This window comes from Diuraphis noxia, unplaced genomic scaffold, assembly GCF_037042655.1.
Source record: "Diuraphis noxia isolate RWA-SAM2 unplaced genomic scaffold, SU_Dnox_SAM2 contig0003, whole genome shotgun sequence".
Lineage (NCBI taxonomy): Eukaryota > Metazoa > Arthropoda > Insecta > Hemiptera > Aphididae > Diuraphis > Diuraphis noxia.
In genome coordinates, this window is record NW_028301713.1 from 58,180,750 (window position 1) to 58,193,142 (window position 12,393).

Consider the following 12,393-nt stretch of genomic DNA (forward strand, 5'->3'; position numbering starts at 1 on the left):
ACTACCAATCGTGGAATGCGACTAAGAGTAAGACGAGTAAGTAACGGCTACAGCTACTAGGCAAATGTAAGTTCCTACACGAGACCTAGCAGGTAAACAAAATACATATGTTAGTTCCTACACTATAGACAGAAGTACATATGTAAGTTCCAGCACAGTAAAAAAACAGGTACATGTGTAAGTTCCTACACATTAAAAACAGGTATATGTAAGTTCCTACACGGTAAAAAAAGGTGCACATGAAGGTTCCTATATACAATACGTATATTATAAGTTATCAACCTAATATCAGTTATATCATATAATAATACTGTCATACATTTTAACCCTTTATTCTTTATAATATTTAATAATTTACCTAATAAATTTTATTAATTTAATAATTTTAAAAATAATAATTCATAATTGTGAAAAAAAAAAAAAATATATAAGAAATGCATTCCTTATAATATTTAATAATTATGTATAGAAATTCAAACGAGCGTGATTACATTATATTATAACTTACTCCACACTATTATTATGTTCTTAAAATTATGAATTATTATTAAATAGAACGCATTACTTAATATATTTTATATAGAATAAAGGGTTAAAATGTATGGCGGTATTTTATAGACGTAGATTGATAATTTATAATATACGTAGTATAGGAACTTACACATGTACCTGTCTTCCGTCGTGTAGGAATTAACATATGTTCCTGTCTACCACCGTGTAGGAAGTGACTAGGAACTAACATACGTACCTTTTTTTTTCGTGTAGGAACTTACACATCACATATTATGTAAGAATTAACGTATGTAATTGTCTACCTGTTACTCTCGTGTAGGAACTTACGATTCTCCCAGCTACTAGCTCCCGGATGGGTGACCACCCGGGTTCATAGAAGTTTAAAAAAAAACCTTGCCACACTTACACGTGTTTGCTACCTACCGTACTAAAACCTTACCCCTACAGCAGCTAATGACCTTAGTCGCCGGACTTGAGAACAATAAAAAAAATATATATATACGATATCATAACGTTATTGATACATTGATCCCTATTAATATAATACTGTTAGATGTATGTATGTGATGCTCATATAATAATATAATGTAATGCTTATGAAATCTGGGATAAAAATTTATTGCACTGATGGTAATTAATAAATTCTATGAATTTTTACAAATGTTTATAATGTTTAAAAGCAACCCACACAAGTTTAAAATAAAATAATAATTTTAACTCTATAATAACATTGTAATAGTAATATAGTATGCATAGGTGCAGCCGATGGTACAGAAGAAACCGAGTGTAATGCACTCGTTCTGCTCGGAATCAATCCAGAACATAGTTTTAAGGAGAATATCTTTAATATCATAATATTAATTTATTTTTACCTAAATGAAGTGTTGTTAAGATATTCAAAAACAGACCATTTTAAAAAGTATTAAGTTTTTAAAAAATTGTATATTTAAAGTCTTTACCAAAATAATTATATCATTGAAAGATTTGTATTTTTAATACACATATTATGCTACGGAATATGAAATAAAAGTTAAAAACCAAAAATTTTGTAACAATGTTGTTATGTGAACAAAAATTCAATACCTAACGTTAAAAATAGTTTTCGAAGCAAATAGTGTTAACTGTTAAAAGAGTCATCCTGTACCTACAAAATAGACATTGTCGTAATATTGTTTTTACAATAAATGTCGGACACGTGCGAGGTCCGCATGTTCGTGGGAGTGGTGCCGCGGACCGTGAACTGGTCCCTTTGAGCCGGTGCCGCGGACAAACTGCGCGAGACCGATGGCGGCGGCGCTCCGCTTTAGAGCTCTCCTTTTAAATATCACCGGTACTCTCGGATGTAGGGACAGTGCGATAGTTGAACTAACCGCTGCGACATGGAAGACAACGAAAACTACTACTATTGTTACGATTACTACTACGACGACGACGAGAGGGATTTTCATCCGGATTTTCCTGGAGGACGCTGCTGGGAACCGGTCGCGGAGCCGGTCGTCCTGCAGGATTCAGCCGGACAGGTTGCCGGCGACGGACTTCCGGCAGTCGAAAACCACAGAGGTAAGCAACACTATAGTATTATAGTATCGTGGTTAACGCGAGTCTCGAGATGATTTGTATCTGTTCAAAATACCGATTGACGAGGATCCAACCTAATGTACAGTTTATTTTAAAACGAAAGATTGCGATAAAATATTGATGATTATTATTTTATTATTATTATATATTATTACATATTTGTTAACGTGTTAAAAGACATAATACAATACAATATGTAACATAGGCGGCACTTGGGGGGGGGGGGGGGGGCTCGAGGGGGAAGTTCCCACTCCAAACATTTTTTGGGGTGGCAAATGTGTACGTCCCCCCCCCAAAAAAAAAGGTAAAGAAAAAACCTGTTATTTCAATCTTTTATTAATAAAGATTGATAATTGAATAGGTAGAAAATTGATTAATCTGGAAAACATGGTTTTGCAACAGCAATTAATGAAATGAAATACTTCCTAATATTTTAGGTTATATTTTTAAATTATTATACTTTATTTTAGTAAATTAAGTCAAAAAACTATTTTTACTGAAGTCAAAATCGGTGAAAATACACTCCAAAAAAAAAAAAATGTAATAAAGATTGGAATTTTTTGGGGAGAATTGGGTTATGAAACTCAATTAATTGTTTGTCCCCCCCTGGAATCATCCCCAAGTGTCCCCTATGACCTGTAAGATTTGAAATTTATCACTGTAGTTAATTTTCATATTGTATTACAATAGTATATACACTATCCACACTTATAGTCTACATAATTACAAAATTATTCAAAAATACTTATATTGTATTCACATTCATATACAATACTAAATTGTAAAATATTATAATATAGGTAGGTAATGTTATAACTACAGTAGGGTCTCGATAATCCAAACACAGGCTAATCCGAAAGACGCGGTAATCCGAACGGGCTTGAGAATTATCTTATCACCATAATATGTACATATTATGTATATATTTATAAATAATTTTTCCGGTAGTACAATTTTTCGATTATGTGGCATTATTACAAGGCATATCAATCCATAATAGGAACCAGTATACAAAAAAAAAAAAAAATAAATATTTTAAATGGTAAAAGTTCATAATTATATTAATATTTTTATGTATTCATTGTCTTTTGAAATCACGAGTTTTTACACGATTAATACCTACAAATAAAAATAAAATTTCATAATTAAAATTACAATAAAATTGATGTTTTTTTTAAGCCATAGGTAATCCGAAAAAATCGCTAATGCGAACGACACCTTTCCCCCATCTCGTTCGGATTATCGAGGCCCTACTGTAAATAGTAAATACCATAATATAATACAAAACTCAATCTAAAAAAAAACTAACGAGGTTAGGATTTTCTGTCATAGACTGCGTAGTGATGCATTGCGACAAATTTAATCCAGTCCGAGAGAATTACTAGAAACTAATATTACTCAAGATTTTTAGACACATGACGTACTATTTTCCATTGCATTACAATATATTTTAATCAAGTTGTTTTAACTATTATAATATTTAATACATTATTATATAATATATAATGTATTTGTATACTATTAATGCATATTGTGTTTTACGATAAGCGTTGAGTTAATAAATCGAGGTTGGGTGAAGAGGATTTCCATTGAAAGCATTTCAATGAGAGAAAGTTGGCTTAAAGCTTAATCAGTAGTGGGTCACTGCAACACCGTTTACATTTTAAGCACCTTAAAAGTAGTACACCGGGAATGTTGGGAGTTATTTAGTCTCGAATGGGTTGCGACGATTTTGTAGACGGGAGTGAAATCTTTTATTAAAAGTGTTGACCACATTTTGAATAAAAAGAAGGGGGGATAGAGAGATAACTATTGAGTGTGTGCCGTGTGGTTATATACATAGCAATTATATATTTCTAATGATTTATCGGATATTTCTGAAATGGATGTTTGGCTGAGCCATAGAGGTTGCATTTTATGACAAGAAAAAACATATTTTTATTACTAGTCTTATTAAGCCAAGCAAACTACTTCATCGAATAATATCATTCCAATATAACATTATGTAGTAAAAAAAATTTTAAATTCTTGACATTTTGACCAAATATTAAAAATTAAACATTTCATAATACTTTTCCTAGATAACATTTTTTAAAATATTTTTACATTTTTGAAACCCCTATTTAAACAAAGACTTTTTGTATGATATAAAATATAATCCTTTGAATTTACAAAATTATTTATTTATGTGAATTGTACAATTATGTTACTGAAGCTATTGTATACATCGTAGGTTGGTGCTCATTTTTTAAATATTTAGATCTTTTAACCTTTATAATTTATAATTATTATTAATAATTATTATAATTTGATATACTCGTATGAATAATACTGCTGATAATGATGTACAACAAAATCATATTTTAAGCTACAATACTTTGGACGCTAATTTATTTTATTTAGTGTAAATCAATTACCGAATACAAAGGATTAGTATCAACAATATTATTACTATTAGGTATGTTATATACTATAGGTACGTATCATAGGGTTTATTGACGCAGAGATTAACGAAATAGCCTTCTAATGTACTGTTTATGATGAAATCGTTAATTTGCCTTTACTGTATCTATTAACCTAACCATTAGGGTCCTAATGGGTTGATGATAAAAAATTAGGAAAGCATCATGGAAATATCACTTTTTAACGAAATGCATAGGATAATTTATTCATAAAATATATTATAGAGGCAGGTAAATATGTTAATGACATTCATATTTTATTCAACCAATTTCAATACCTATATAGTACCACGATAAAATAAATAATTTTTTTATACTTTGTGAAAACACATTAGTATAGTATATATGTATATTTCATAATAACTTTAGAATGATAAATTCATAAATGTTTTCAAAGCTAAATCTTTTATAACTAAATAAATCTAAAAAAAAAATTATATATTTAAATATAGTGTGTTTATAGTATGATTTTTAAATGGTATACTTTTCTGACATATGTCAGGAAAATTTGTGTTCATGCACAAAATAAAGTTTTTCTAACTAGAAACTAAAAGTTTCTTCAGCATGAGCTAGACATTTTTAATGTACAATCGTTTTATTTTAAATGGTTTAAACGCTTCAATATAGAAATCTATTTAATGACTACATTGTTCGCCCCTCTACACGAACATATTCAGTGGGGCCTAATATTTTCTCGAAGAATAAATAAAAATAATAATATGTTTTAAATTTTGATTACTTCGTAGTACCTATATAGTATACATGTTCACAATTCTATAAAAAAAGTCTTTTTTTCGATCTTAAATGGTTTGTTAATAGTTTCTATACTGGTTGATATCCATTTTTTAACTATCAAAAAAATAAAAAATAAACAAACAAATAATTCAGACACTTTTTAATACCGACAAATCGATCTTACTTTACTTCCAACACATCCCTCCGTAAATTATGTACGTACCCAAACCTTAAACTTTATAAAAAAACCATACTTGTCACCTAGGCTATTTAGCTCATTTTTATAATTACTATATTGTTTAATTTAATACTCATCTTATAACTATTTTGATATATTATTTTATTTTATTTCTTTCTTTGTAAAAGTCAATTGGCATTAATTTTTAAAATAAAAAAATAAAACTATCAATCACTTTATTATTTTATATATGACGTTATTAAGTATTTTTCGTATATTTCATGACAAAACAATTAAATTTATACAATTTATAAATAACGTTAAAATTAAAAATAAACATTTCGAAAAAAATGTATTTGGTAGGTAGGTACTTAAGAAGTATCAATTTTCGAATTAATCATTTTTTAGAATACAATAATTTAACACTGATTAGATTTCAAGTATTTAAAACCTCTAAATTTTGTATACAAATGTGAGTAGATCAATATAAATGATGAACAACCAAGCCATATATTATACTGATAAAAAACCAAAACATCTTACTTTTTCGATTTATATATTTCAAAGTATTTTTTTAACTATAATTCCATTACATATTATTCAAAATATTATGGTACATTCTGCAATTAAAAATTGAGAAAATAAATAAATTAATGCTACGGTGTTTGTAAGATCCATTGAAATAAGAAAGAAGAAAAGATTTCAGATTGAAACAAAAATTCAACAAATACAAGTAATATGGAGAAAACAAAAAAAATTAATGTTTTAAGAATATTATAATCATTTTTTATTGAAAATATTTTAAACATCTGTTTTACGAACATCACAATGAATTGTATTATACACCCTAAAATTCAGTTGAAAAACAAATGAAGACACACGGCTATGGCACAAACCATTTATACGTTATTAATTATTCAACCGTTTGCATATTTTTTTTTCACTTTTACTTCTACTTTTACAAAGATCTGAGTGTAATTAATTATTGGGCTGCATACTAATGCATTTCCACCCTTTATTGTGAAATCAAGAGGGATCAGAAGAAATATTTAGCGAAAGCAAAAAACCACAACATTATATTTACATAAAGTATTCGTTTAGTTTATTTAGATTTATAGTTTTTTCAACAATTTTATGTTAAAAATAATAGTACTCGTAAATGTAGCCGGGCTGTTTGAAGTAGATCATTTATACACTCACGTCTTGATAATTAAAGTAGAACAATTTTCTTTCGAATACCTCAAATTATTGTATCTACTATACAATTTCAATAACAATAACAATTTTATGATATCATCAACATTCATTTGAAATTTAAATCAAACACAATCATTGTCAAATGTATTATAAAATTCAGTAAATAGGTACAAGTTTACTAAAGTTTTTGTGTAAATTTACTTCTATTAATTGCAAATATTTACCTTTGATACACTTATGGAAAACTATACTCATATATAGCAAGAAACGGTAAACGGTAAACGCGACAAGACACCATAGCAAAGAAAACGCATTCCTTTGGGATAAAAGAAAATGGGAAACTTCAATGACTCAATAACGTAAAAGTTGTGATACATTTTTAATCAAACTAATTAAAAATAATAATAATAATAATAATAATAATAATAATATAATATTATTAAACTTACCTAAAACATTTCTAAACTTTAAAACACTTTAAAGGCTATAAAAAATAATGTATACGTAGGTAAGTTATAAATAGTTAAAATGCGTTTGTGTGTAGATGAACTAATTATGATTCATTACCAACGAATAATTTATAATAATTGAATGTTGGTGAGAAGTAAACAATAATATTAGTATTCTTGAAGATATAAATATTAACGTTTTCGTTGAATCAAAAATTATTGCCGTATTCTGTACCAGTTCACCGATTACTTATTACGAACAATCTGTACAAAAGCTTGTTGGTTTTTTGTTTTTCTTACCAAAAAATAAACTTAATAATATTTTTGGATAACCAGCGATGAAGTTTATTGCATATCTAGACATATATAATATGGCTTCAAATAAACAATGACATTTATTCATTTGAAATTTTACATTACCAATGCAAAGTTGTAGTTATCGTGAATTAATTAAAAACTCACCACAAATAAATAATAATATTGAAAGTTTACGACATTCTCCAATATTCCATCTGTACTCTTATGCCCGGTTGCACAAACGACCAATAACTAGCTATCGGACCAATAACTGGGTTATCGAATCGATAACAATATGACAGGTTGCACAAAGGATCAATAAGTTTTATCAATCTAATAAATATTGTGTTATCGGTTCGATAAGTTGTAGACCCGATTTCGGCTCGACAAATATTCAAAAGAGTTCTATAACTTTATTGATCTGATAATATCGAATTATTTTGTGATAAGGTAATATTATTATTTATCATTTAATCAAATATTTTTGATACCAGTTCAACTTAATTTTAGGGTATAAAACAGATAACATTAAAAATATATGATGGATTGATAATTTTTTGTAACTATGGTATCTAAACTATGGTTAGAGCACTAACCATCAAAATGTTAAAGAATTTTCTGTGCAACAGTCCAACACTTTAAGGTACCAATAAAGTTATTTATCCGACTGTTTATTGAACCGTTATCACAGTTTATTGAACTGTTTTTATTGATCGTTTGTGCAACCGGGCATTAGTATTTATCTTAGACACCAATTATAGCTTATAATAATTTTAACTAGTAATATTGTCTTTTGTCCATTTTAGATTATTTATAAATTGACCCAAAAAGCTATATAATATAGATTTTATTGTAATACAATATAGGTATTTATAAGCAATTATCTTATATATCCTTTTATTTATAATTTAAATTTATTTTTTTAGTGTTTTTTTTTTTTTTTTTTTTTGAACTTTAACATATTTAGTCACTTTTATAATTTATGAATGTAATACATTAAAGTCAATTTAAATATATGTCATAAAAAGTTTGCATTTATAAAAGTTTACAAGTAAATTTAAACTCACGACTTAATGATAAAAATTGTTCGAATCCTATTTTGTAATTTGATTATTCGAATCTTCTGTAGTTCTCTTATAATAATATGAACGTTGTCAAAGTTCAAAATATAGATTCACAACTTTCCATAAGCAACATATTTCATTTGTAACTTTTCTCTATACTGCAAATCTAAAGATTTTAGGAGCAAATGAAATGTCCATAAAATTCAAATACCCATATAGAATACTTGATAACTGTTAATCACAACTATTTATAAACCCAAACATCATGCATTATTAATTTTTGGGATAAAATAGTGTTGTCAAAACTTAAAAAATAGTACCTTACATAATTTACATAAAAATTACGGTAAAAATTTTTACCGAGTACCGATACAAAAATTATACACAGCTTATCCTAAATTATTTTATTTAGTTATTCAGCAATGATTAGCATATCAAATTGCTTCTAAATATAATATCAAAATCATCTTGTAAATATCACGAGTAGTCCCAAAATGGCGATCAAAATTCAGAGCATTATTATTTTATATTTCTTCTATCAGAACGTAAACATCTTAAATAAGAAATTAACTTACTGTAATATATAAAATTTGATCTTCCATTGTGACATGTTAAGTGTAAACCCTAACTATATAGTTAAGTAGTAAGTTTTTTAAGCAGGTACTAAATCTTGATATCATATTTTTTCCAAGTACAATTTTCACCGATTTTTTGAATTTGACATTTGCATGCCATCATGTTATTTCGACAAATTCAACTGTGATAGGTTCCAAACCCTAGTTATAAATGCCTTGACAATGCGATGTATCACAACAGTAAAGTTGAAGTGGGGTTTATCATGTAAACTCATCTATTGATATTATACATGTTTGATAAAACATAAAATTTAACGTATTTATAGTACAACTTGAATCACTGTTAATTGGTCATAACTTATGTATATATATAATGTACTTATAATATATCACTCAAAAAACCAAAATACTATTGAATAAACTGTGTAATAGTATTGTCCTTTCGATATCTTTAGATATCCATGTAAGTATACAATAATTACATGGACAATATTTTAACAATTATTTTTTGTTTATTTTAGATAACGAGCATACCATAAAAAGTCGAAAATCTCGAACAGCATTTACGAAATATCAATTGGGGTGGCTAGAGGAAGAGTTTGAAAAGTGCAAGTACTTGACTCGGTTAAGGCGATACGAAGTGGCTCTAATACTTGGTCTCACAGAACGACAAGTAATTATTATTAAATATTCTGCTGGCATACATGTATTTGTTTGTATTTCTCTTAAGAATCATTAATTATCTTTTCGTTTTTGGTTGGTCAAATATATCTTGTAAACTCGTTTATAGGTTTTAATTTAACGTCGAATATAGACTTAATCTGTTCAATTGATTTATTGTTGTTTATATGATTTCAATTTATTTAATTTATTATGTTTTATGCTCTCACAGTGACTATAAGCAATATTTATCCATTATATTAATATACGAATTACAAATTATATATAAGTAAATTATAATTTGTTATGTACTTGACCTAGATACAATATTTATACATCTATCTAAATATAAAGCACATACAAATAACATGCTACTAATTAAAATCATAACGACCTGAAAATCATATAATTAAAATTCTCTAATACTTTAAAATAAATTTAATAAAAATTAAAAATCCAAAATAAACTAATATAATTAAAAACAAATACTTAAAACACACTAAGTATAACATAATATCACTCAATTTACTGACACACAATAATACCTATTTCTCTGGTAAATAATACCTATATTTATCTTGTTTAATGCAATTTATAAATAATCTATTATAAATATGTCTTAGGTAAAAGTGTGGTTCCAAAATAGACGTATGAAGAAAAAAAGACTGAACGAGGAATCCATTTACGGATAACAGGATAACAAATAACAATTGTATTATTTGCATTTTAATCATCAAGAGAGAACATTGTGGAATTATTTTATGCCTAATATATTACAATATGTACACTAGATTTTTTTTCACAGTTTAAACCTTAATTGGAATTAGATTAAACAAAATGGATTATTCCACCTGCCACAGAGATTAAAAGTATTAAAAATTTAAAAAAAAAACCTTCTTCTTTGTTAACAACAATCACCAACAATCTTTTTTTTAAACTTTCATCAAATGACATATTCTAGACTTTTTAACCAGATTCTATTTTCCACGTAATCAAATTTCAAGAATTGCCGTTAGTTGGATTCCTAAAAAAAAAAAAAATAATCAAATAAAAATAATAAACTACCAATTAGATGAAAAATACGAGTCCATTTTTTTCCAATTATTTTTGAATCATAACATTTCTAACTTTTAAGAACAATAATTTTTTTTTTTTAAATATTTATATCTTATTCATTATTCATCGTAATCATATCGTTGATTGATCTGTTTTCTTAATGTATATCTTATAATTTATAATATTAAACATTTTAATAAAAATAACAACATTTATCTTTTAATTAATGTTGTTTCAAATCAGATACCTACACGTAATACAACTTTGAAAAACAATTTTGTATTATTTCTTATCAGTTATTTCTATTTGAATCTTTACGATCAAAGTTTATAATTTAAATTAAAATGTCTTTCTAACTAAACACGTTTATAAGTCAGTATTGGAACCAAAAAACATAATATCGGTTATTACAAGTTCATTACAAAACCAATTTTAATATAATCATGTTATCTAAATCACTTGTTGTATTCATAAAATTATTGTTACTAGGTTTAATTATCGTTTAACTATTAGATGAAATTGAAGAAATGTTTTTTTATTCGTGTTTGTATTCTATGCAATAGAACAGTATTAAAAATATAATGGTTTCTATGCAACGTTATATAATACCTAAGTTCTTTTTAATGGCAAATATTGTATTATCATTATAGTTTAATTACTTTTCTACCATATTAATGTTTCAAATCACACATTTTAGAGCATCTATTGTACAGCAGGTTTCACGTAGATAGGTTTCGGTGGACATGAATTAATAATAATTGATAAGGTAGTGTTAGACTAGGACACTAGGTACACATTACACATAATACGTTCAATCGGCTATTTATAGTTCATGCAGCTAAGTCCTTATACTCCTACATAGTTAAAAAGTTAAGGTGCACAATGCAAAATGGGGCTTACTGCCAACTCGTGGCATCATTATTGCATAATTTACAGATAAACTATCCATTCATTACTAACTAAAAAACATAATTACACTTTAGAACGTTTTTAAACTTTCAAGACAAGAATAAAAAATAAGTACAAGTTGGCCTATAAGCTTTATATAGTATGTATTTTTTATTTTTATTGGTCTTGAGCCCAGCAACTATAGCCATTATCTACTTTAGGACTTACGGTAGAGGTTATTTTGGTAGGTTGGCAACACGTGTATGTATGGCAAGGTTTTTGTCTCTTAGAACCCAGGTCACCCATCCAAGAGCTAGTAGCAGTGGGCAGTGTGTACTCTCAATCACGTTGAGTGACTGATTGCAGTAACCGTGCCACGTCAAGTCACATCGTTTATTTTATAAAACCATCTTAAATAAACAATTGAAAAATCAATAATATCATAAATTGATGAAACAGTGAAAACGAAATAGCACTGTTAAAATATTTATATTTAGTACCTACAAGAGATGTCAAGAAAAAAATCAAAGATCAATCCCGGTACATAAACAATAAAACATATTTTTTGTTGTTTCTTAAGTTTGATTTATATGTATAATTATATCAACAATATAATTCATTGTACCAAGTCACAATAAAACTATTATCATTTAATAAGATAAATCTCAACGATTTAAGATTTGGTAACATATGACGTGTTTTGTAGTCAAGTTTATGGGAATCCATAGCTATACAATACAT

At 27.1% G+C, this 12,393-nt stretch overlaps 1 protein-coding gene across 1 annotated transcript; it reads left to right on the plus strand.

Annotated features, from left to right (window-relative positions):
- The first annotated feature begins 1,865 nt into the window (after positions 1-1,865).
- Positions 1,866-10,811, plus strand: btn (buttonless). Its single transcript, XM_015509183.2, has 3 exons — positions 1,866-2,073; positions 9,570-9,721; positions 10,332-10,811. Exons 1-3 carry the CDS (start codon positions 1,893-1,895, stop codon positions 10,398-10,400), a joined length of 402 nt encoding a protein of 133 aa, XP_015364669.2. The 5' UTR covers positions 1,866-1,892; the 3' UTR covers positions 10,401-10,811.
- Positions 10,812-12,393: the final 1,582 nt, after the last annotated feature.

Bases quoted from the DNA above. Each gene is read 5' to 3' on its own strand.
- btn (XM_015509183.2), top strand. From the start codon at position 1,893: ATGGAAGACAACGAAAACTACTACTATTGTTACGATTACTACTACGAC. The intron at 2,074-9,569 runs GTAAGCAACACT...TGTTTATTTTAG, and splicing joins GGCAGTCGAAAACCACAGAG to ATAACGAGCATACCATAAAA. The intron at 9,722-10,331 runs GTAATTATTATT...AATATGTCTTAG, and splicing joins TTGGTCTCACAGAACGACAA to GTAAAAGTGTGGTTCCAAAA.